Source organism: Trachypithecus francoisi, unplaced genomic scaffold (assembly GCF_009764315.1).
Source record: "Trachypithecus francoisi isolate TF-2019V2 unplaced genomic scaffold, Tfra_2.0 Contig01440, whole genome shotgun sequence".
Lineage (NCBI taxonomy): Eukaryota > Metazoa > Chordata > Mammalia > Primates > Cercopithecidae > Trachypithecus > Trachypithecus francoisi.
In genome coordinates, this window is record NW_022681431.1 from 4610444 (window position 1) to 4636045 (window position 25602).

Sequence of the window (25602 nt, forward strand, 5' to 3'; positions counted from 1 at the left end):
ACAAAGAATGGGAAATAGAACTGTTGCAACATCAAAGGAAAGGGAAGCCAGAGTTTTCTTCGGTGAATGCTTCTCGTCTGAGAGTCACGTTATCACGTAGTCAGTCTTCTTGAGTCTCTTAAGATTTACCCAGTTCCAGCAGCCTCTGCCCATCTCACTGCTGCCAGTGCCTGTACATTTCTCACTTCTTTCATAGTGTAGTCCCCACGCTCAAGAATTACCTTATGTTCATCTTGATTGTTCTGTTGTCTTCCTATGAGTTTTTCATTTTATCGTGGTCAGTTTAGAAATATTTTTACAATTCATATTATTTCAACTCTTACTGTGTATTGGTTTGCTGCAGCCTTTTACATTGCATGTGTCTATGGCCTCTAATGGTTTTAAAAAATTAGAACTGCTTCTTTATATTATATGCATTTTGGAAGTATATTTACTGAACAGTTTCACGCTGTTTTAAGTAAAGATTTAAATAAAGATTTAAAACTTAACATTGTTAAGTGTTAACATTGTTAAGTCCCTAACCCTTTTTTTTTTTTTTTGAGGGTGGGGGGACGGGACGGGCTCTCGTTCTGTTTCCCAGGCTGGAGTGCAGTGGCGTGATCTCGGCTCACTGCAACCTCCGTTTCCTGGGTTCAAGCAGCCCTCCTGCCTCAGCCCCCGGAGTAGCTGGGATTACAGGTGCACACCACCATGCCCCGCTAATTTTTTGTATTTTTAGTAGAGACGGGGTTTCACCATATTAGTCGGGCTGGTCTCGAACTCCTGATCTCAGGTTATCCACCCGCTTCGGCCTCCCAAAGGGATGGAATTACAGTAATGAGCCACCTCGTTGGGCCCCTAAACGCTTTTGAAAACATTATTTTCATACAGTTAAAAAATATACTAAGATAATAAAATCGAATAATTCCTATCTAAAATGGAATAATTTTAAATTAGATGGTCTTGTTAATAGAAAAATTCACTGCAAAATCAGTTCGGCTGAAATGAGGCCTGATGCTGACTGAACTTTAGGTGTTTATTGGTTCCTTGTCTCAGTTGTTCTGTTTGTTCAGAACTTTCAAAAGGTGAATTTTATGCTATTTAACAGAAAAGAATGGCAGACTATTATTGGTGGCTTTCGTATTGGAAAATTAACTTCACAAAGTTCTTACAAGTCAGTCTTACTCCAAGTCATATTCTGTACTGACCTTTAAGAGCTACTCTCACAAGGTATGCTTATAAAGTAAGGTGACTCATTTTTGACATGTTTGTTCCCTTAGAAGTTGTTACCTTGATAAACTATTTATATGCTGTACCAGTCCTGCTATGGCAGAAACACTTTTTTAGAATCACACTTTTGGAATTAATTGCTTTTAAATCTTAGTATGTAGTGTTATGTTAAATATTGTCATTGCTGACTAATTTTTTTCTTCGAGGTTGGAGTTTAATTTTTTAAATACTCCAAAGTCTCTTGCTGCTGAGGCTGGTAAGTAAGGGAAGTAATTGATCTGAAATTTATAATTTTGGCCTCCCAAATACAGTGAGATTCTGTAGCAGGAATTGTTAATGTAAAGAGTTCTGAAATTGTCTTAAGAGGATCAGTAAATACCCTGAATTGGATACAGAAAGGTTTCATTTTATGTATTTTTGAACCAGAAATTATGAACATATGATTGGATATGGTTACATTAGATAATGTAATATATTTTGTAGTGTTACGAACAAATAACTTTATTGTTTTAAGTTCTTTTATAAAAACACTTGAAGTTTTATTTAATTGAGATGTTTCACATTGACAAATTATACTTGACTAATTCTAGAGACATTTAAGTAGGTCATATGCTTCCAGTTTTCAAGGAATGGCCCAATCCTGGAAAATGCCATTCACCTATTCTTGTTAGTCCACCCTTTTAAATAATGACATATTTTTAAGCTAGGAGGTAAAAAATAATCTGTACGGAATCTGATGTAAAGATGGAAAAGGTGTGATAACTTTCCTCATCAGTCATAAGGGGCACAGCTGACACTCCTATAACAAAAGACAGGTTAACAAGATAAAAGCATAACAGATTTATTTAATCAAAGTTTTACCCTCCATGGGAGCCTTCAGAAATGAAGTCCTAAAGACCCAAGGAAAACTGTCTATATTTGTGATTAGGTTCAATGAAGCATGGACAGCCATGTAGAAATGTGATTGGACAAAAAGAGTATGGTAATGGTTGTAGTTAAGTGGGGAAAACTCAGCAAGGCCTGTTTGTTCAGATTTTTCTTGGCTTCTCTGTATAACCTCCTCCTCTAGTGTACCAGCCCGGAGTCCTATGGAATGAGGGTCTTCAGGGCGGAAGGGAAGGTGACCTTTCTAGATTTATGTCTCTTTGTAGGGAAGAAGGGTTCTAGTTTGTAATATACTGCCCAGGGGAAGAAGAATTCTGGTTTCTGTGACTTCTTCAAGGGAGAAAGAGAAGCAGACCAGAGAGCTTTACTTCTGAGGTCCTCCAGACTCCTTTAATTCAAAGTAATCAGCCTGCCAAAGTGCGATATTTTGGGGTATTGTATTCTGAGCCCCAATACTGGCAATATGTTGCCTGATTACCTAAATTAGTGGTACAACTTACACTTAAAAGATTTTTGTGCAAACATACACTGATTGGTTATTCTAAAAGTGTGGTGTGTAAAAGTTGGAAGCTTCCAGTGGTTTTTTTTTTTTTTTTTAATGAACAGTGCAAAAACTTGTTACATGAGGAATATCAATATCTTAAGGTGTGGTGTGTAAAAGTTGAAGGAGTTTCCAGTGGTTTTTTTTTTTTTTATGAACAGTACAAAAAGTTGTTACATGAGGAATATCAACATCTTGTTACATGCTGCCCACCTCCCTCATGTTTCATTTTATGTCTCTTCTCCAAATGTAAGGACATTAGATAAATACCTTTTTTTTGGCAGTGAAAGTATCTTTTCTTCTACTCTACTGAGTAACCTTTCTTTACCCCACTCTCATCTCCCTTCCAACTCTTACCATTTTTAACTCCTTATAATTCTGAAAATTCCACTTCAGCAGTCTTTTTAAGTCCCTTTCTCTAATGATTGTGAACTTTTTAGTTGCCTTAAATTCTTATCTCCTCATCTTCCTCAGCCATCTATAAAGAAATAGGTAAATTTTATGTGAATTTCTTCGTCTAAGTCTCACCAATATGCAGGACAAATGAGATAACTGTCGTAGATGATAAAAAAAAAAAAAGTGTTTAACCAAAGTGTTTAAGTCAGCTGTGAAAACAGAAACTAGAAATTATGTAGGCTGGGCTCAAAATGTGTTCTCTCTTCTGAGTAACAGTTATCACAGTATTCAGTTTATCACCAAAATTCCTGACCTTATGGACAGGAGTAGAACTAATTCTTCTGTTTCTTATACTTCCCAAGGAAGCTGACTTTATGGACACTGTTGGTTTTTCCCTCTGCAGGGCCCATACTTTGTGAAGGCTGGGATCTTTCAACCCAGCCTCCACTGGAGGTGAATAAGGATCATTTCCACCAGTAATGGTGATCTCATCACCCTTCCCCCCAACTTACTGTGGAAGCAGGACTCTTGGTCAGTGGGAGTTGGAGGCGAAGTCTGCTGGGGAGCTGCTCAAAATGTTTTCTCAGTAATAGTAAGAAGTGTCTGGGAGGAAGAAAATGTCTCATGTTTTGGATATTGTTACATGAAACAACCCTGATCCTCCAGTTCCTATCTGTAAGATGAGGAATCGTGATCGCTGTCATGCAGGATTTTAGATAACTAATATATGTAAGACATTTGGAAGAGTATCCAACACATAGTAGGCATATGACAAATTACATTCCTTCTTTCCACTGCATAGAATCAGTGTGCTTGAAATATCTGCCTCTTAGCCTATAAGCTTCTAGCCAGCATATTGTTTATGGATCTCTCATAAGCCTACGTACAACTCATTTGTCTCTGGCAGAACTACTTCTGACTTTACATTTAGAAAGCAAGTCCATTCCAGAGAGTTAGGTTCTTCATAAAATCAGGCATGACGCAGGTAAATAACCTAAAATATTATCTTGCACACAGGAGATGTAAACAGCAATTGTTACTGTATTTTGTTCTTGTCCATATCTTTAAAATAATAATGCTATTCTCCATAGTCTTTAAAATTTTTTTAGTATTTTCTTTTGCTGCCAGTCTCCGGATTCCATTGTTCTAATTGCCTAAATGTTTAGCCTTAAAACTTTTAGTAGAGTCAGGTCTTGGATAGTTCTCCCCCACAGTTGCTAAGCTTAACCTCATCACAGCTATAAGACTTTGTCCCCCCCATCTCATGGGATTCTGAGTAAATGAAAATTCCATGCTCTTGTTTTTATATAATTGACTCTCAGCTCATAAGGACTCACATACAAACTTGGTAACACAAGAGATATTGTGATGAGAGGATATGTATGTGTGTGTTTTAACCCGTCTCATGTTATATATTTTTATGAAACAGATTTATTATCAACAGTCAAAATTTGAGATTTTTATATTAAGATTTCCAAGTTTCCTCTTTTATTTATTTTTTGAGACAGGGTCTCACTCTGTCACCAGGCTAGAGTGCAGTGGCACAATCACAGCTCATTTCAGCAATCCTCCCACCTCAGCTTCCCAAGTAGCTGGAACTACAGGCACACACCATCATGCTCAGCTAATTATTTTATTTTATTTTATTTTGTTTTTTTGATAGAGATGGGGTTTTGCCATGTTACCCAGGCTTGTCTCTCAAACTCCTGGGCTCAATCACTTTGCCTGGCTTGGCCTCCCAAAGTACTAGGATGACAGGCATGAGGTGCCACACCCAGCCCAATTTTTCTTTATTTAATATACTTTATTTTTACTGTAGTTTTATGTTCACAGCAAAACTAAAGGGCAGAAGATTTCCCCTATACCCCCGGTCCTCTCCAGCTCTTCTTTTAAAATGGAAAATCTGGAGAGATTGGTTTCCACATAGCAACATTTGCTTCAAGCTGAAGAGTAGCTGTCTCCTTGCTGGGCTGCCCACTACCCATTTCACTAGTTTGCAATTCACTCCCTGTTAGACTATAAGCAGCTGCCTTCCTTAATGTGTATTACCTAGTTCGTGTAGTTATTTGGTACTAAAACTTCTTTATGGAAGGAAATAACATTAACTTGTTGCAATAAAAAATTCTACAAGCATCTGTTCTGCCTTAGCCCACTGAAGCTACAGAAATCTACAAAATATCAACATTTTGACTCTATAAATGTACTTTGACCTCTATATAGTGAACTGTAAAATGATGTGTATCAAACAATCCTATAATTAAGTGAAAACTTTAATTTGACACATTAAATTATATTGTCTATTTGTAACCAGTGATTAAGAGGTATAATTGCAGAGCGGAGGACACAATAAAACATGGTACCATTTAAGAAATATCATACAGCTCAAGTGCTATCTTCAGTTAATTTTCTCATTAGAAATATTAGTCCGTAACTGCTTTAAAAAAAGTTACGATGAGGCAGTGATTTCTCCATTGCTAGTTAAATCAGCCACATCTGCCCCTCCTCCCAAGCTGAACTCCTTCCAAACCATTTCTACTGTTTGCTCACCTAAGCCGAAAACCTGTGCCCTCTTCCATTTCCATTCCGTCTTCCATGTCTACTACCACAAGGTTCTAACAGTTCTGTCTGCCTCCAGCCTTGTTCCCTCTATCTTTTCTTCCACATTGCTGCTAGAGTAATCTTTCTAAAATTCAAATTTGACCGTGTCACTCCTTTCAGTAGTTTACCAACTCTTGTCAAAAAAAAGGCCAGCCACCTTCACTTGATTCCTGGTTGTCACAGAAGATGGTGATGTGACTGGTGGAAACATATCAACAAACAAAGTAATGTTTTATATATGGCAAAGGCTGTGGAGACTTTTAGAGAACTGTATCTGAAGCTTTTCTGATAGTGTTTCTCCATTTAAAAAGTACACTTTATTTCCCTGATTCACTTTTCTGAGTATTAACACTTTCAAATGTAGCGCAGATACTATTTTTCTCCAGAAAACCCCACTGCCACTGGGTTAGGTTCTTTCTTCTGTGTTTTCATAGCTCTGTGTACATCTCAGTCATTATCATGTATTCTATTAAAAAAATATAAAGTCCATGTCACACAGATTTAGAAAACAAACACAATTTATTTTGGAATTTCTCAAAGTCTTTAATGTGCCAAAGTGGATCAGCATTCTCCAAGAGACAGCTGTAGTATGAAGGATTTTCCAAATAACACTGAACGATTTTTGAAGCTGTTTGTTTTAAATTTCCAGTTTCTAATTTTTTAATTATTATATCAACTGTGTATGTATATGTGTGTGTGCAAGTGCTATTTTCTTTTGTTGTTCTGAGGATATTAATTACATAAATTTACAATCATCTTGTCTTTGCTCTGTTAACTGTTTCCTTGAGTTTTTATGTTTTAGTTTCTTGAATTTAGTGCATAGTTTGCATGGTTTTGTTTTATTCAAACCTTTATGGCATTCTTATTTCTGTATTTGAGGTTCCCTGTTGACTTGTTTGTGAATACTTACTCTGTTTACCATAGTCTGCTTCTGGTGATGAACAATAAGAATGAGTCCTTAGGCAGGGCAAGCTGCTAGTTATCTTCTGGAAAAGGAGGCTTCCTGGGGAGTCAACACCTTCCATGGGGTTAGTAACTTCCTGAGGAGTCTTTGGATAGTTACCTTCTTGAAACGGAGGCTTCCTGGGGAGTCAGTTGCTTCCATGGGGTTAGTAACTTCCTGAGGAGTCTGGGCTAGCTTAGAGGCTATCTCTGTGTTAATCTGAGTGCAAATATTACTGCTGTTTACCAGTAACAAGCTGGGAACAAGTTAGGAAAAGAGGCTGGTTCCCTAGCCTACCTGCTGCTCCACAGATGTCACCCTGTTCATTCATTACTCTGAGAAATGCTCCTGATCTGCTCTTTTCCCCCCAAACTCTTGGTTTGCATTGACTTGGTTCAAGGGCTTAGAGGACCCTCAAACTGCTCCAGACTTTATATTGGTCTTATGTTTTGGATTGTGATTGTTTTCCTTGTTTACTTTCTTTTTCTTTTTTTTTATTGTTCACTTGTTTGCTTACATTTAATCCTTTCTGTTTGTCAGTTTCCTCAAAATTTATCTGTATGTGGTAGTTTTTGCTTTTTAGCACTGTTTCGGATTTGCTTTTTAAAAATCTGTTTTGTACTTGTGTCAAAACATCACAAGTACCCCATAGATATGTATAAGTATTATGTATCCATAATAATTAAAAACAAAACATCTGTTTTTTTAAAATCTAAATCATGGAGCTTTAGATAGGATGTTTGTCTGTCTGTTCTCCATCTATTCTAAGCACTTGAATTTTTTATTTGCAAGATTCACCTATGAACATTACTTGAGTTACCCAACACTAAGGGAAATGCATGACATCATTATCTTGAATTGGTCTTTTTAGTAGCTTGAGTTTCTCGTCACACTGTATGCTCATTCAGAGCACAAACCACCCCATATTCATCTCTGTATTTCCATTTCCTTGCAAGATGCTGGATATATGGTTGATGTTCAATTAAACTGAGTCTTACGAAATCAAAGTTTATACAAAATATAAACTAAGTGGGCCGGGTGCAGTGGCTCACTGAGCGCCTATAATCCGAGCACTTTGTGAGACTGAGGTGGGTGGATCGCCTGAGGTCAGGAGTTCGAGACCAGCCTGGCCAAGATGGTGAAACCCTGTCTCTACTAAAAATAAAATATTAGCCAGCCGTGGTGGCAGGCGCCTGTAATCACAGCTACTCAAGAGGCTGAGACAGGTGGCGGAGGTTGCAGTGAGCTGAGTTCGTGACATTGCACTCCAGCCTGGGCAACAAGAGTGAGACTACGTCTTAAATATATATATGTGTGTGTGTGTGTGTATGTGTATATATGTGTATATGTATATGTGTGTATGTGCATAGATATGAACAAAGTGATAAATTGTTTATTCTGTATAAGGAAGCTTAACCATAACTGATGCCTCGATTGCATTTTTAAATCTTTTAAAATTGATACATGATAGGTGTACAAACACTAGGTCTTATTTCTTTTATCAACTGTATATTTAAACTCACTAATTTCATTTCCCCTCTTGTTTACCCTTCCCGGCGTCTGGAATCATCAGGCTGCTTTCTTTCTTTGTGGATCTATCTCCTTTTTTAGCTTTCATGTATGCAATGTTTGTCTTTTTGTGTTTGGTTTATGTCACCTAACATAATGACTTCGAGTTCCACTCATGTTGCTGCACGTGACAGGATTTCATCCTTTTTTATGGTGGGATAATAGTCTGTTGTGTATTATGCCATATTTTCTTTATCAATTCATTTGTTGATGTGTACTTAAGTTTATTACATATTTTGGCAGTTGTGAATAGTGCTGCAATAAACGTGGGAGTTCAGCTATCTCTTTGATATTTTTTTTCTTTATTTTGACAATATACCCAGTAGCAGAATTGCTGAATCATATGGTAGTTTCATTTTTTTTTTTTTTTTTAAGGTTCTAAAGGTGCAGAGATATTGTTAGTCTTTTGAGGAACCTCCATACTGTTCTCCATAGCAAACTCCAAATTAGTTGTACTAATTTACATTGCCACCAGCAGTGTTTCAAGGTTCCCCTGTCTCCACATCCTTGCCAGCATTCGTTATTGCCTGGCTTTTTGGTAAAAGCCATTTTAACTGGGGTAAAATGATTTTTATTTTTCTTTTTTGGAGAGAGTCTCACTGTGTCGCCCAGACTGATCTGGAACTCCTGGGCTCCAGCAGTCCCACTTCAGTCTTGCACATAACTGGGTTTATAGGCACACGCTACCACACCCTGGATGCTGCGTTTGAGGAATGTTTGTTGAGATATTTTGCCAATTTTTAAATCACATTATTTGTTTTTCTGCTTTTGAGTTGTTTGAACTCCTCATGTATTCTGCTTATTAATCCCTAGTCAAATGGATAGTTTACAAATGTTTTCTCCCACTTTTAGGGTTGTCTCTTCACTTTGTTGATTGTTTCTTTGCTGTGTAGATTTTATTTATCTATTTTATTTTATTTATTTATTTATTTGAAATGGTGGTTCGCTTTTGTTGCGCAGGCTGCAGTGCAATAGTGCCATCTTGGCTCACCACAACCTACGCCTCCCAGGTTCAAGTGATTTTCCTGCCTCAGTCTTCTGAGTAGCTGGGATTACAGCATGCACCACCATGCCCGGCTAATTTTGTATTTTTAGTAGAGACAGGGTTTCTCCATGTTGGTCAGGCTGGTCTCAAACTCCTGACCTCAGGTGATCTACCTGCCTTGGCCTCACTCTGTAGGTTTTTAGCTTGATGTAATCCCATTTATCTGTTTCTGCTTTAGATGCCTGTGCTTTTGAGGTCTTACACAAAAATTATTTGCCTAGAACAATGTCCTGAAGCGTTTCCTCAATGTTTTCTTCTAGTAGTTTCATAGTTTCAGGTCTTAGATTTAAGTCATTAATCGATTCTTACTTGATTTTGTGTATGTTAAGAGATAGGGTCTAGTTTCATTCTTGAGCATACAGTTACCTGGTTTTCCCAGCACCATTTATCGAAAACATCATCCTTTCTCCATTGTATGTTCTTGGTGCTTTTGTTGAGATGAGTTGGCTGTAAATTATATTTGGGTTCCTTGTTTTGTTCCATTGGTCTGTGTGTTTGTTTTTAGGCCAGTACCATGTCATTTGGTTACTATAACTTTGCACTAAATTTTGAAGCCAGGTAGTGTGATGCCTCCAGCCTTGTTCTTTTTGCTCAGAGTTGCTTCAGCTATTCAGAGTCTTGCGGGTCCATATAAAGATTAGGATTTTGAACAGTAAAAACATATGGATACAGGGAGGGGAACATCACACACCAGGGCCTGTCAGGGGGTGGGGGGTCTAGGGGAGGGATAGCGTTAGGAGAAATACCTAATGTAGGTGACGGGTTGATAGGTGCAGCAGACCACCATGGCACGTGTATACCTATGTAACAAAACTGCACGTTCTGCACATGTACCCCATAACCTAAAATGTAATTTTAAAAAAATTAGGATTGTTTCTATTTCTGTGATTAATGTCATTGGTATTTTGTTACGGATTGCACCAAATCTGTAATTTGCTTTGGGTAGTATTGTTGTTTTAACAGTACTTACTCCTCCAGCCACAAGCATGGAATATCTTTCCATTTTTTTTGTACATGTTCTCTTCAATTTCTTTCATCAGTGTTGTATAGTTCTCATTGTTTAGATCTTTCACTTCTGAAGTAAAATTGTTTCCTAGGTATTTTATATTCTTTGTAACTATTGTAACTAGAATTACTTTTTTCTTTAGATTGTTCATTGTTAGCGTGTGTAAATGCCACTGATTTCTGTATATTAATTTTGTATCCTGCAACTTTACTGAATTGGTTTATCAGTTCTAACAGGTTTTTTTGTTTGTCTGTTTTTTTGGTGGAGTCTTTGGGTTTTTCCAATCATAACATTATGTCATCTGCAAACAAGGCAAATTTAACTTCTGTTTTCCATTTTAGATGCCCTTTATTTCTATCTCTTGCCTAACTGCTCTGGCCAGGACTTCCACTGTTATATTGGATAAAAATTTGAAAGTGGGCGTGCTTGTCTTGTTCTAGATCTTAGAGGAAAGGCCTTCGGTTTTTCCCCATTCACTATGACGTCAACTATGGTTTGTCATATATGGCCTTTATTATTTTGATGTATGTTCCTTCCATACCCAGTTTGATGAGGGTTGTAATCACAAAGGATTTTATCGAGTGCTTTTTCAGCAACTGTTGAGACAATTATATGGTTTTTTTCTTGGTTCTGTTAATGGATATATCACATTTATTGATTTGCGTATATATTGCACTATCCTTGCATTCCTGGAGTAATCTCGCCTGTTAATGGTGAATGATCTTTTTAATGTTTTGTTGAATTTGATTTGCTAGTATTTTGTTCAGGAGTTTTGCATGTATGTTAATTTGTAATATTGGCCTGTAGTTTTCTTTTTTCTTGTTTCTTTGGGTAATGCTGCTCTTGTAGAATGAGTTTGGAAGTAGTCCCTCTTCAGTTTTTTTGAAGCATGAGTAGAATTGTTATTAGTTCTTTAAATGTTTGGTGGAATTGACCAGTGAAGCTATCAGGTCCTCAGCTCCTCTTCGATGATGGAAGACTTTTTGTTACAGCTTTAATCTCATTATTATTGGTTTATTGAAGTTTTCTATTTTGTCATGGTTTAATCTTGGCAGACTGTATATGTCCAGCAGTGTATTCCTTTCTTTTAGGTTTTCCAGTTTTTTAGCATATAATTCATAGTAGTGTCTAGTGATTATAGTTCTGTGGTCTCAGTTGTCAGATCTCCTTTTTCATTCTGACTTCATTTATTTGGGTCTTTTCTCTTGGTTCATCTAGCTAAAGGCTTGATGGTTTTGTTTATCTTTTCAAATAACCAACTTTTCATTTTCTTGATCTTTTGTATTATTTTTTAGTCTCAACTTGATTGATTTCTGCTCTGCTATTTATATTTTTTCTCCTTTTAGGTTTGTTTCTTGCTTCTCTGGTTCTTTAAAGTGTATAGTTAGGTTGTTTATTTGAAGTCTTTCTGCTTTTTTGATATAGTCATTTATTTATATAAACTTCTTTGTACCACTTTTGCTTTATCCCATATATTTTGGTGTGTTCTATTTGCATTTTCATTTGTTTGAAGAATTTTAAAAATTTCCTCCTTAATTTCTTTGTCGACCCATTGGTGGTTCAGCAGCATGTTTAATTTCCATGTGGTTGTGTAGTTTCTGAAGTTCCTCTTATTATTGGTTTCTAGTTTTATTCCATTGTGGTCAGAAAACATACTTGATATGATTTCTGATTTCTTTGAATTTGTTCAGACTTGTTTTGCGGCCTAAGATATGTTCTGTTCTGGAGAATGTTCCATGTGCTGATGAAAAGAATATATTCTGCAGCAAGTGAGTGCAGTGTTCTGTAAATGTCAGTTAGGCCTATTAGGTCTAACATGAACTTTAACTTCGGTGTTTCTTTATTGATTTTCTGTCTGGATGATCTTTGTGTTACTTATAGTAGGGTGAAAGTCCCCTATTGTTATTGTATTGCAATCTATCTTTAGGTTCATTAATGTTTGCTTTATGTACTTTGGAACTCTGATTTTTGGTGCATAGGTATTTGTAATTGTTATATCTGTTTGCTGAATTGACCCCTTTATCATTTTGTACAGTGACCTTTGATTCTTTTTATAGTCTTTGATTTGTAGTCTCTTTTATTTAAGTATAGCTACTCCTGCTCCTTTTGGTTTCCAGTTGCATGAAGTATCTTTTTCTACTCCTTCGCTTTCAGTCTATGTGTGTCTTTGTATATGAAGTGGACTTCTTGTAGGCAACATATTCTTGGGTCTTGTTGCTTTATCCATTCAGCCACTTCATGCCTTTTAATTGGAGAATTTAGTCCATTACGTTAATTATTGGTAAGTAAGGACTTCTTCCATTTTGTTGCTTGTTTTCTGGTTGTTTTTAATCTCCCCTCTTCCTTTCTTACTGTCTTCCTTTGTAGTTAAGTGACTTTCTTTGGTAGTGTGTTTTAATTTGTTGCTTTTTTATTTTTCGTGGATCTACTATAGGTTTTTGCATTGTGGTTTTTATGAGGCTTACAAAAAACATATATGTAACAAGTTATTTCGAAGAGAGGATAGCTTAGATCACAAAAAAAAAGAATAGAAACAAAAACTATTTATGCCTTAACTCCTTCTCCCCAACATTTTGACTTTTAATTGTCTCAATGTACAGATTTTTATGTTATCTGTCTCCTAACAGGTTGTCATAGCTATTGTTGTTTTTGATAGATTTGTGTTTTGGGCCTCATACTGGAGTTACAAGTGGATTGCACACCATAATTACAGTATTAGAGAATTCTGGGTTTCTCTGTGTACTTAATTTTACCAGTGGATTTCATGCCTCCAAATGCACGTTTCTCTTTGCATGTGAATGTTTTTTTCTTTCAAACTGATGAACTCCCTTTAGCATTTCTTATAAGATGGGTCTTGGGGTGAATTCTCCATGCTTTTGTTTGTGTGGGAAAGACTTTGACTCTCCTTCATAGTTGAAAGATAACTTTGCGGGATACAGTATTTTTGAATGGCAAGTTTTTGTTTGCTTGTTCGTTTGTTTTTTCCTTTCAGCATTTGGAAAATGTTGTTCCACTCCCTTCTGGCCTGTATGGTTTTCATTGAGAAGTCTGTTGCCAGACAAATTAGAGCTCCTTTTTATGTTATTTGTTTCTTTTCTCTTGCTGCTTTTAGGATTCTCTTTGTGCTTCACCATTGAGAGTTGATGATTACATGCCTGGGAGTAGGCTTGTTTGTGTCAGATTTGTTGGGTGTACCTGACTTTCCGGTAGGTAGATATTTATGTCTTTCTCAAGCTTTGGAAGTTTTTCTGTGACTATTTCTTGGAATAAGCTTTCTACCTATTGTTCTGGCTCAACTTCCTTTTGAACACCAGTAATTTTTAGATTCAGTCTTCTCAGGCAGTTTTCTCTATTTTGTAGGTGGTCTTCATTTCTTTTCAGTTTTTTTTCCTTCTTTCTCTGTGTGTTTTCTAATAACCTGTCTTCAGGCTTACTGATTCTTCTGCCTAATCCATTCTGCCCTGCAGAGCCTCTAATATATTTCAGTTCAACAAACATATTTCTCAGTTTCAACCTTTCTGTTTAATTTTTTATTATTAAATCTATTTGTTAAATTTCTCTGGCAAATTTCTGAATTTTTTGTTTTATCTTGTTATCACTGAGTTTGCTTAAAACTCACTTTAAATTCTTGTTCAGAGAGCTCACATATTATTATCTCATTAAGGTCAGTCATTTGTTCTTTGCTTTGTCCACTTAGGGAGGTCAGGCTCCCTGTTTGCTCTTGTTTCCTGTGGATGTGCATCTATGTCTTTACTTTGAAGAATTAGTTGTTTATTCTGGTCTTCTCTCTCTGGCTTGTTTTGGCTTTATTTAATATATTTGCTTAAAGACTCTTTACTGTTAGGTTGCTGCCTCCTTTTTGATTTTCAGTGGCACTTTAAACCCAGATTTGGCTCTAGTAAATAGTTGGAGCACTGCCCCTCTCTAATGGGGGAGCTCCCAAAGGGGATATCCCAACAGTGTGGGAAGGCTGGCAAAGGGTTCCTGCCCAGGGAATCTGTGAAACATATCTCCTACAACATGGAGCTGCTGAATCGGCAGTCTGATTTGGTGTTTTCTTTGGCTCCAGACAGAGCAGTTTTCAGGGTTGAGGATGGTAGTCTTGCCTCTCCCCTTTGTCTCTGACTGTCCTCAGGAAAATTTCTCCCTTCAGTCCTATGATGCTTCCTGTGAGTTGAGGCAGGGATGAGTCTCCTGTCAGGAAACCAAAATGGTGGGAAAGCTGATTGTCCACCTCGGTCTTACTTTTTCCAGTGTAGAAACTGCGAGTTGAGGGGAAATTTTTTGCTTGCTTGGTGCTGGGAAGATTATGGGGAGAGTCATCACAGATATGGAAGTCCAGTTCTCTTACCATCTGCTCAGAGTTTTTTCACTTCTCTGTGGCCCTGAGAAGTGACTGATCCTCATATTTGAGTTCTGGGATGCTGGTGTTAATCTTAGTGTTACATATTTGTTGTTTTCCGTGACATTAAGTGAAGCCAGCTTGCTTCTGTGACATCATTTTGGAAATTGAAATCTCTTGCATATTAAGATCTATTTGTTTCCATTTGGGGGACTATCAAAGAAATGAGGATGCCAATTAATCTATATTCTTATTAACAAAGTTATATATTATTACAGCTTTATTTAGTCCTAACAAATTCAGAGCCACTGAGGTAAAACTGTAGTAATTCTCTTCTCACAGAGAAACTAGAAAATGAAATTATTAATTTATAGGTCATTTACATTTTCTCTTGTGGTGTGATTAAAATATTACTTTAAAATATATGTGTGTGTGTATTTACATTGTAAATAGTACCACTGTCAGCATAAAGATACGGTTTTAAGAATGTTTATCAAAGCATGCTTTATAAGAGTAAAAACTGCAAACAAGCTAAATATCTAATAGTAGAAAATAGCTTAAATAATAGTATGACTATATACTAGAAAATTATTCGGCCATTAAAAATGATATTGTAGGCCAGGTGCAATCGCTCATGCCTGTAATCCTAGCACTTTGGGAGGCTGAGGTGGGTGGATCACGAGGTCAAGAGATCGAGACCATCCTGGCCAACATGGTGAAACCTCGTCTCGACTAAAAATACAAAAATTAGCTGCGTGTGGTGGCTCGCACCTGTAGTCCCAGCTACTCGGGAGACTGAGGCAGGAAAATCGCTTGAACCTGGGAGGCAGAGGTTGCAGTGAGCCGAGATCTCGCCATTGCACTGCAGCCTGATGACTGGGTGAAACCCCGTCTCAAAAAAAAAAAGAAAAGATATTGTAAAATAACATTTACTGATTTGGAAAGATAATCACAATTGAGTGAGAAAAGAGTAACTTATAAAATTGATGGACCGTGTAATTATGTTTTTATTTTAAATAAGGCTATGAATGTACAAAGAAGTTTAGAAGATTATACAGCAATATGTTAACAGTGGTTTTTTGGTGATAACTTTAATGAGAATGAATGTTTTGGAATAAGGTTTTAAAAAGTTATTAAAGTAGCAGCATATTCAAAATCACATTTGTGATGAATATTCAGGGAATTATTCTTGTTTTAATTAAGTAAAACAATTACATATCTGTTGTTTTATCTAATGCAGCTAATCAAAATGCGTTTCTAGATTGCTGTGATTAACTTGTTTTGGAATTTGATGGTTCAACTCTCATTATAAGTATCATCTTCTGTTATTTGTGATACCTAGTTTGTGAAGAAAACTCAGAAAAATTTTAGTAACTGTCAACATAACTGGAGAAAATGAATTGGAAATTTTTAACCAATTATTTAAGTAAAAATTATTTAAATCAAATTTATTTTAATATGTTTTCAGTGAAAATTTTCAAATCTAAACAGTGTCTACAAAACTGAGGAGTTAAAACTTCATTGGAGGCCGGGCGCGGTGGCTCACGCCTGTAATCCCAGCACTTTGGGAGGCCGAGGCGGGCGGATCACAAGGTCAGGAGATCGAGACCATGGTGAAACCCCGTCTCTACTAAAAATACAACTCCAGCCTGGGCGACAGAGCAAGACTCCGTGTCAAAAAACAAACAAAAAACTTTAACACTGTAAATCTAGAGAGGGACCAACTTGCATGTTCTAAATGCCTGTTTAATAATAGCTAATGTTTATTTAACACTTATTTGCCCGGTACTGTGTTGGGGGATTTACATGCTTTATTTTGCATAATCTAACAAATCTTTTAGGTAGACAGATTTTTTTTTAACATCTCCCTTTCCCATTTGAGAGAAAAGGCTTAACTTACCCTTGATGGTAAATAAATGGCAAAGACACGATTGGAACCCAGGAAGCCTGATTTGAGAGGCAATGCACTTAATCACTAAAATGGTTTACTTGGCTTTGAACTGGTGGATGCTTTTGTGACCACTGTTTATTTCCTTGAGCAATGACCTCTTCAGGCTCTAAAATAATGTAGAGGAATAAAAAACTTAGCCCATTCTATTGATTATGTGGTTTTCATACAAGGGAGGAGGTTTTTCAGTCCAAACCTAATTCCCAAAGAAAAGCTTCCAGAAAAATTGTTCATGTCCTAATACTGAGTATCCACTTGAGTCTTTTCTTAATTGTTTCTTCTAAATGATAACTCCATTCCTTAGGATATCAGAGAGGAAAGCTTATCTACATCTACAGTTTTTCTGTAGCTCCATCGCAACATTTTTGAATCTTTGAAGCTATCTTAAGATTTACATATCCTAGAGGCTGGGTTTTTATCAAAGGACCAAAAACGGAGGGAAATAGAGGTTTTATAAAGTTGTTAGAGGAAGCATCCAAAAGAACAAAAAGCAAATCGTTTTTCATATGCTAGGCCTTTGAAGGGTATTCATGCTTGAAGAAGTTTCATGTCCATTTCAATATTAAGCTTCCTCTGCAACCTCACCTCATTGATAATGCTTAGCATTTTCCCCCTTGGAAATATCATGAATATTGGTTAGAATTTCAAGTGAGCCCCCAAAAGACTTGCTTAATGTATTATAGTTGTAATAATGTATGCCTGCAAATAACAATAAAACAAAATTATGAATGTAGAATGTTAAAGTATCAGGGACTTAGAAGCCAAGAATTATATTACCTGCCAATACCAAAGACCCAAGAATGGTGGCTAAGACAAGATAAAAGTTTATTTTTCTCACACATAAAAGAAATTCAGAGTTTGACAATTTCATATTCATCAAGGACCCAAGCTACTTCTTTCTTTCTGTCTAACTTTCCTTAGTGCGTGGCTTCAATTCTCAGGGTCACTCATGGTACAGAATGGCTATTAGAAGTCTAGTTCCTAGATCCAAGGAGGAAGTAGAAGGAAGACAGGAAGGGCAAAAAGGGCTCATATCAATTGTCTTTTATTTTGTTCCCTTTAAGGTATTTTCCTATAATTTCTCCCTGCAAGTTTCCTGTACATTCTTTTGGCTGGGATTTAAGTCTATAGCAACAACTAACTATAAGAACTAACTAGAACATTGCTACCCAGAAGAAAATCAGGCTTCTCTACTTAGAAAAAAGGGGATATTTGTTTTTGGAAAGCAGCCAGCATCCTCTGTCATAAGATTGTAGGACGCATCTCATCTAGACTTTTAAAGTTCAAGCTGTTAAGACCCACACTTCCCCAGCTGCCGATGTTGCTGGATGGTGGCAGTTAAAACCCAGATGGCTTCCTGACCTGTAATAACCAGAGAGCACACAATTGCTTCTGCTAATGGTAAATTGGATACAGTGATAATAAATGAGTCTAGCATTAATGAAGAGTTTTTTCTTTCCTCTTTACCTCATCATCCTCCTCCCCCTGGATAGTTCAGAATATTACTGTGTGCTTAGTTGATGGGCCTTTCTAACTATGATCATTTTCCTTCCCCTCAAGATACAAGTTATGCTGGCTATCCAGATTCTGTGATTAAAAATAAAGGTAGTTTTAGTAGATACTAGCACTTAACATTCATTTTTAACAATAATAGTTTCATGACTTTGGGTAAATTTTTTTTAATTTTCTCCTGCAGTATAGCTGAAATACAGAAAGATGTGGAATACAGATTGCCATTCACCATAAACAACCTGACAATTAACATTAATATGTGAGTAGAATTATATCCTACTTTTTCATGTAAAAGGACTTAACAGTTTTTTTATTGTTTTGTTTCTTAATTATTAGAAATAAGTTTTTAAGGTGAACTTATTTCAAGTAACTATAATTTATAAAATAGTGCACAATTCAGTGAAATAAAAATATTTGAAAGCTATCACTATGTTATAGTGCTATAAGAAAGAAACTAGAAAAGAGGAAATGCAATAGAAATGTGCAGTACTAATTCTTAGTACTGTAATTGCTTTTATTGATTAGCACTAAAATCTTAGCTGGAGGTATGCTGAAAAATGATAATAAAAAACAAAGGGATTTTATATATATAAAGCCATTAGAGATAGATTCATCTTTAAGTCAGAAACAAGTTAAAATATTCCAAATTTTAGCAACAGATACCTACATCAACCGGAAAGTTCAAAGCTAGATTTGATTTGCTGATGATTTTTAAGAAAAAGAAAAAAAGTTAAAAATATGAGGTTTTTACTTAAGTTGCAAAAGTTGGACAGAGTGATTGCTGAAGTAGCAATTTAGCCTTAAATGCAGCTATGAGGCGCTGTAGTATGAAAAGATTGTGATTACCTCAGGTTGCATGAAGTGGCTGCTGCTAGATCAAGTGTTTGAGCCACATAAGAAGGCACCTAACTTGAAGACAGGGGCCTTATCTTACTCACCTTCACATTCTCCTTACCTCACATAGTGCCTGTATGTAGGAGGCCTTATTAAATACTAACTGAATAAGTGAATTAAAGCATGAGTATATAACTGCTACATTAACTTGATATATATGAGCTTTTTTTTTTTGAGACGGAGTCTCGCACTGTCGCCCAGGCTGGAGTGCAGTGGCCGGATCTCAGCTCACTGCAAGCTCCGCCTCCCGGGTTTACGCCATTCTCCTGCCTCAGCCTCCCGAGTAGCTGGGACTACAGGCGCCCGCCACCTCGCCCGGCTAGTTTTTGTATTTTTAGTAGAGACGGGGTTTCACCATGTTAGCCAGGATGGTCTCGATCTCCTGACCTCGTGATCCGCCCGTCTCGGCCTCCCAAAGTGCTGGGATTACAGGCTTGAGCCACCGCGCCCGGCCTATATGAGCTTTTTTTTTATGAGACAGAGTCTCCCTGTCACCCAGACTGGAGCTCAGTGGCACAATCTTGGCTCACCGCAACCTCTGCCTCCCGGATTCAAGCGATTCTCCTGCCTCAGCCTCTGGAGAAGCTGGGATTGCAGGCATGTGCCATCACGCCCGGCTAATTTTTGAATTTTTAGTAGACGAGGTTTCACCATATTGGTCAGGCTGGTCTTGAACTCCTGACCTCGTGATCCGCTCGCCTCGGCTTCCCAAAGTACTGGGATTACAAGCGTATGTGAGCTTTTCGAATCCTCACAGCAGCCATGCAAATTAGGGCAAATTATAGAAACATGGTTAGTAAGTAGCATAGTCAAGATACAAACTGGATTCCAAAGGCCATTTAGTGCCTTTTTTACCAAACTAGTTTTAAAATCTTCAGCTTTGTAAATGAAGTAGTTTTATCTCTCATCAAATGCCCAGATAGAGTTAAGCAGGAGAGGTGAACAAGGACCCAGTTTTCTTTTCAAAAGTACCACCAACAAATAGTTTTCTGAACCAGCAAGGGAACAAAGAGGCAATTCAAAGTAAAATATTCTTGAGTTTTAGAGATTTGGAAACAAGGTTTCATGTCTAGTAAACTCTCCTTTTTAAGATTTCACTCAATATTCTTGGTTTTGTGGGTAGTTCAAAAAAGGTTAAATTTTTTGCTTTTTTTTTTTTTGTATTGAAAATTTACTGTTCTTTGCTTGAAACCACGTGATTGACCTCTAACTTGGGAGAGATGTATCATTTGGGGCATTTAGAAGGGAGCCTTATGGAATCAAGTCTTGATGACAGCTACAACGTTTCAATCTTCCTGCTTTCCATTTTAACCTCTTACTCTTTAGAAATACAGTAAATAGTGAAATAATGCTTCCTTAGTTTTTTAAAGATGGGGTCTCACTGTGTTGCCCAGGCTGGACTTGAACTCCTGTGCTCAAGTGGCTTTCCTGCCTCAGTCTCCCAAGTAGCTGGGACTACTGGCATGCACCACCACGCCCAGACGTGACAGCATTCTCAAAGTAGAAAAACCACAGAAAATTGTACGCCTAGAACCTGTGGTCCAATAAATAGCCAGACAGGTCTAGTATGGTTCACCTGATAAAAATGCCTTATCTAATTTTTACCTAAGATTTTGTGTAGCTTGGTATATTGTGTTTGAAAGCAACTAATTGGCATGATATGAAGAATATTCTATAATTCATGTCCATATTTCACATGAAGATTTTACTGTGTTGAATGACTAGTCTTGTTACCAAATTTTATTCTTATATATATTTTCAGACAACACCATAAAAAAGCACTTATTACTAAATAACCCATATCGAAGTGTGAAAATTTAATTTACTTTTAAATAGCTTTGTTTTAAGATTTTGACTTTATAATATACCTTTGTTATCTTTGTTTTTGTTTTTCATCTACTCTACCAGATTGCTTCCTCCACAATTTCCTCAGGAAAAACCAGTGATCAGTGTTTATCCACCGATACGACATCACTTAATGGATAAACAAGGAGTGTATGTTACCTCTCCATTAGTAAACAATGTATGTATATGGAATAATTTATTTCAGGGTAATATAATAGGTATATTACTTTTCTACTAAATATTTTAGAAATCTGAAATGCATTTAAAGTTTGACTTTGTCATGAGTAATTTTTTTAAAAGTTGAATATTTAAGGCATACCTTAAAGTTCTTACAATATGATATGGTTGATTGTGAAAGATTGTAACTTACATATACTCTATTATTTACCTGTGAACCCTCAAATTATTGTAAATAGTCAAATAAGGAAATATTTTGGCTCCATTTTTGATTCAATGGACTTTTAAACTGTTTACTAATTATCAGATATTTATGTTATCGATTCTATTAGAAAATGTTATAACTTGTGAATTGCTAATATCCTTTTTCATTTAATTCTTGACCTGCAAAAGTAAGTTAATATTTAGAGTGACATTATCCTAAGGAGTCTTTATAATCTTTTTCTGAAAGTGATTTTAAGCATCATGTATTGTTATTTTCAGTTTACCATGCACTCAGATCTTGGAAAAATTATTCAAAGTCTGTTGGATGAGTTTTGGAAGAACCCTCCAGTTTTAGCTCCTACTTCAACAGCATTTCCTTAGTAAGTATATTTCTAATAAATCAAAAAGTCTGCATGTATTTTAACTTATTAAAGTAATCAAAATATAATTTAAAAATTCAAATGATGTTAAAAATCAGTCCTCTGATTTCTACATCCCTACAAATACATTCACACTTTCAGAGGCAACTGTTTTACTCTTTTAGCTGTTTCTTCTAATGTTTACCTACATCTTTCTGAATAATGTGTGCATACTTCTATCTCTTGATTCTTTCATTTTAAATATTCTATTTGGCCTCCTATTGTAATAGATGAAGATTTCAGCTGTTTTTCACCGAACTTCCTTTCTCCTCATTGTCTCAGTGAAATTATATCATGATTTTTAATGTAATTCCATATTTCATATATTTGTTATTGTGACTCTAAATACTATCCATTCCTGAGCCAAGTATGTTACCATGTTTACATTTCCCTTATGGTGTAATTTTTTGCCTTTTTTCTGGAATTAGTTACCTACATTTTGTATTTGGTTTGGTTTTGTTTTAGATCATCTTCATTTTCCACATCATCTTAAATTTTAAGATCTTACTAAATTTCCACAGAGCTTTTAGCATCTCTGAAAAATATGCTTTAAACGTTTTTTTCACATCATAAAACCAGTAAGGTAATATTTAGGTTTCATTTTTTTTCTTCACATTCAGTGCTCCACTTCTTCCCTCATTCTGAGTTACTCTCTCTGACATTTGCGTAACTCTCAGCAAGGAATTTCCTTTGTTGTCATCCTGGGATTTTCTCTTTCTTGTATTGGATTCTCCATTTCTTAGATATTGTTTTTCCCTTTCTCAGGCCATTTCCTAGTTTCTTGATTTACTGCCTTCCAGTAGCTTCCTGAATAAAGTCATGTTCTCATACTGAGGATTCTGTTTTAGTCTTGTTCTTGCATTGCTATAAAGGAATATCTGAGACTGGGTAATATATAAAGAAAAGAGGTTTAATTGGCTCAGGGTTCTGCAGGCTATACAGGAAGCATGGCATTGTCATCTGCTTGGCATATGAGGAGCTTTTACTCCTGGTTGAAGGTAAAGCAGGTAGAGGCACATTACATGATGAGAGCAAGAGCGAGGAGGGGGTAGGTACCATATCCTTTTAAACAGTCAGATCTCATGAGAACTCACTATGGCAAGGACAGCACCAAGAGCATGGCATTAAACTATTCATGAAAAATACACCCGCATGATCCTGTCACCTCCCAGCAGGCCCCACCTCCAACACTGGGGATTACAATTCACTGTGAGATTTAGAGGGGACAACATCCAAACTGTATTAGATGAATAACAGATTACCCTAAGAACTTGTGGTTGAAATAATGACATTTGTGTTTTTTTAAGAATCTACCATTTGGTTGGGGACCAGCGGCAATCGCTTATTTTTGCTCCACTTTTTGCATTAGCTGGTGTCGTCTGGCGGTTAATGTTGGCTTAATGTTTAGACTTTAGTGCTGATACAGCTATATGTGGCGTCTCCATGTGACCTGCGCTTCCTCATTGCGTGGCAGGGGTGAGTTCTGAGGGTCAGGATCCCGAGAGAGAGTATTCCAGCCAAATGGAAGCTGTATTATCTTTTTTGGTTTATTCCTGAATGTTATTCAGCATCATTTCTGCTGCGTTTTGTAAAGTTAGTCACCTAGACCTGCCCAGATTGAAAGGGGAGGGAAAGTAGACTTCAGCTCTCAATAGGGTAGCAAAGTTCAAGAAGTGCATATGGGACTGGAAATCTGGTTGTGGCCATTTTGGAAAATACAATCTGTCACATTCTTCCTCCTAGCCATAATAATTCACCTCTTTCCTATATTTGAATAGGCACTCTCCTCTTTCCCCCAAGAACTTGCAGAGTTCATCATATTACAGAATCAGGCTTTTGTTCTTTCATCTAAGATTCAAGTACAGATGAGGTTTCTCACTTGTGCTCCTGAAGAACAATTCCTGTTGTTCTGAAGACAAGGGAATTAAAGAGACAAGGTAGCTGCCCCTCACACACCCATTTTACGATGGTAGAACAAGCCTCAGGTAACCACTATAGATTCCAAAAGAGAGAAAGTAGGAAGCACACAGGAGCCACTGGTTTGTAGCAGTACTGAAATCCAACTGGGCACATTTTCTTGTTAAGACTTAGTTCATGGAAATGATTCTTCACAGAGTACTTCTTGGTTCTTGGTTCTGCCATCTGTGTTATTCTTCCTTTCTGCAAAATGTAGCCCTTGTTTCCAAGTGCGTAGTTTTTTTCAGCCTGCTTCCTGCCTGTAGAAATTAAGGGTCTGATAGCCTCTTTTTCATTTGGTACTCCCTCTCTCCCTTTTAGACCCAAGATGACACAATCCTTTAAAATCCTTATGATTTTCTTATGAATCCATTTTTCATTCATTTCATTAAACACAAGCAACACCTACTAAGCTCTGCCAAATATGCTATTGGGCTTCCAGTGATGCTGCTGAGAGACAGTGTCTTTAAGATTCTTTGAAGCCCTAAATGGCTGTTTTTCTTACTCGACAGTTCTCTGAGGCACTGCGTTGGCTCTTTCAGAGGTGTTAACAAAGGATCTTCTAGCCCATGCTGGGTTTGAACTTTGCTTTACAGATGTTTCTTAATTTGAGAATCTAAGGGAAGCTAGCAATGAGAGAGAACTTTATTTTCAAATCCAGGAAATCTCATCTTTCATATTTCACAGTTCTTTACTTTCTCTTTCTCTTCTCACATTTTATACTACAGTCAGCTAGAAATCAGTGGGCACCTTCAGCACAGCCTGGAAATCTCCTTAGCTGGATCATCCATTTCACTAGGTACATTTTCTGTTTTCCATATTATTGCAGGCAGCAGTATTGGTAAACTTTCCACTAATATAAAGTTCTCCTTTGAATGACCATCTGTTCAAAGGCCCACCAGGCTCCTCCTAACAGCCTCTTTGAGGCCCATTAGTCCTTCATAATCTTCTGAGGGAACTTCCAGCCTGGACCTCTGCTTAGTCTGAAAATTCCTCCCACATTTTAGATTTTTGTTGTTGTTGTTGTTGTTGTTGTCATAGCATTCCACTTCCAGGTACCTCAGCTCTCTCCCTTCATCTTTGTCTACCTGTTATCTATGTTCTAGAGTCCTCAGTCCTTATTTTCAGATAAAAAGTATATTCAAAAACCATGCTTCCTATCTTCTATAGTGATAGGGTTGGATATAAACTCATTCACCTTATTTGAAAATACAAACCGGCCGGGCGCGGTGGCTCAAGCCTGTAATCCCAGCACTTTGGGAGGCCGAGACGGGCGGATCACGAGGTCAGGAGATCGAGACCATCCTGGCTGACACGGTGAAACCTCGTCTCTACTAAAAAAATACAAAAAAACTAGCCGGGCGAGGTGGCGGGCGCCTGTAGTCCCAGCTACTCGGGAGGCTGAGGCAGGAGAATGGCGTAAACCCGGGAGGTGGAGCTTGCAGTGAGCTGAGATCCGGCCACTGCACTCCAGCCCGGGCGACAGAGCGAGACTCCGCCTCAAAAAAAAGAAAAGAAAATACAAACCAACAAGTTTACTTGTTTTCATTTCAGATAAGTTCCAGGATATAGTACACATTATTAAAAATCAAGTTTGATGCATTTCTTATTTTGTGGGTTGTACCTGCTACTGAGTTCAAAATAAAGCAGATTGGTTCAGAATTATTGATTTAAATTCACGGATATTACAAATACTCTCTCATGTTGGTTATATTGTTGTTAAATAGCTTGTTATATTCACATACATATCACTAATTTCTTCAGATAAAAGTAATTTTAAGATAAAAATGAGCCATCTTTTGAAATGAACAAGTCGATTAGAAGACTTAATTTTTTGTATGGGTCATACATTCACCTGGCTCAAAAAGTATAAAGGAGTATAGAGTGAAAATCTCCGTGCCACTTCTTTTTCCCTTGCAGCTCAGTATTTTTCCTCATTAACATCTAAAGTTATTTGTTTGGGTTTGTGTATATATAATTCCTGAGCTGTTGTATTCATCTACAAGAAAACATATGTAGTATTGTATTTTCCCCCTTTTCTGTATGAATGGTAGCATATTATGCCCTTTTTTTTTTTTTTTTGCAGGGGCAGGGGTCACTAAATGATATGGCT

The 25602-nt window shown here is 36.9% G+C and overlaps 1 protein-coding gene across 5 annotated transcripts in view; it reads left to right on the forward strand.

The window, feature by feature from the left end:
* VPS37A (VPS37A subunit of ESCRT-I) overlaps nt 1-25602 on the forward strand; it is an 87672-nt gene that overhangs the window by 874 nt on the left and 61196 nt on the right. For 3 of the 5 annotated variants that reach the window (XR_004440824.1, XM_033226107.1, XM_033226094.1), the window contains exons 2-4: nt 18179-18253; nt 20797-20911; nt 21394-21494. Coding sequence is in view for 4 of the 5 variants with exons in the window: in XM_033226107.1 (XP_033081998.1) it covers nt 18179-18253; nt 20797-20911; nt 21394-21494 (291 nt within the window). In the remaining variant the exon portion in view is untranslated. Of the gene's footprint in view, nt 1-18042; nt 18088-18178; nt 18254-20796; nt 20912-21393; nt 21495-25602 lie in introns of all 5 variants that reach the window. The other 2 variants (XM_033226115.1, XM_033226126.1) reach the window with 2 other exon arrangements.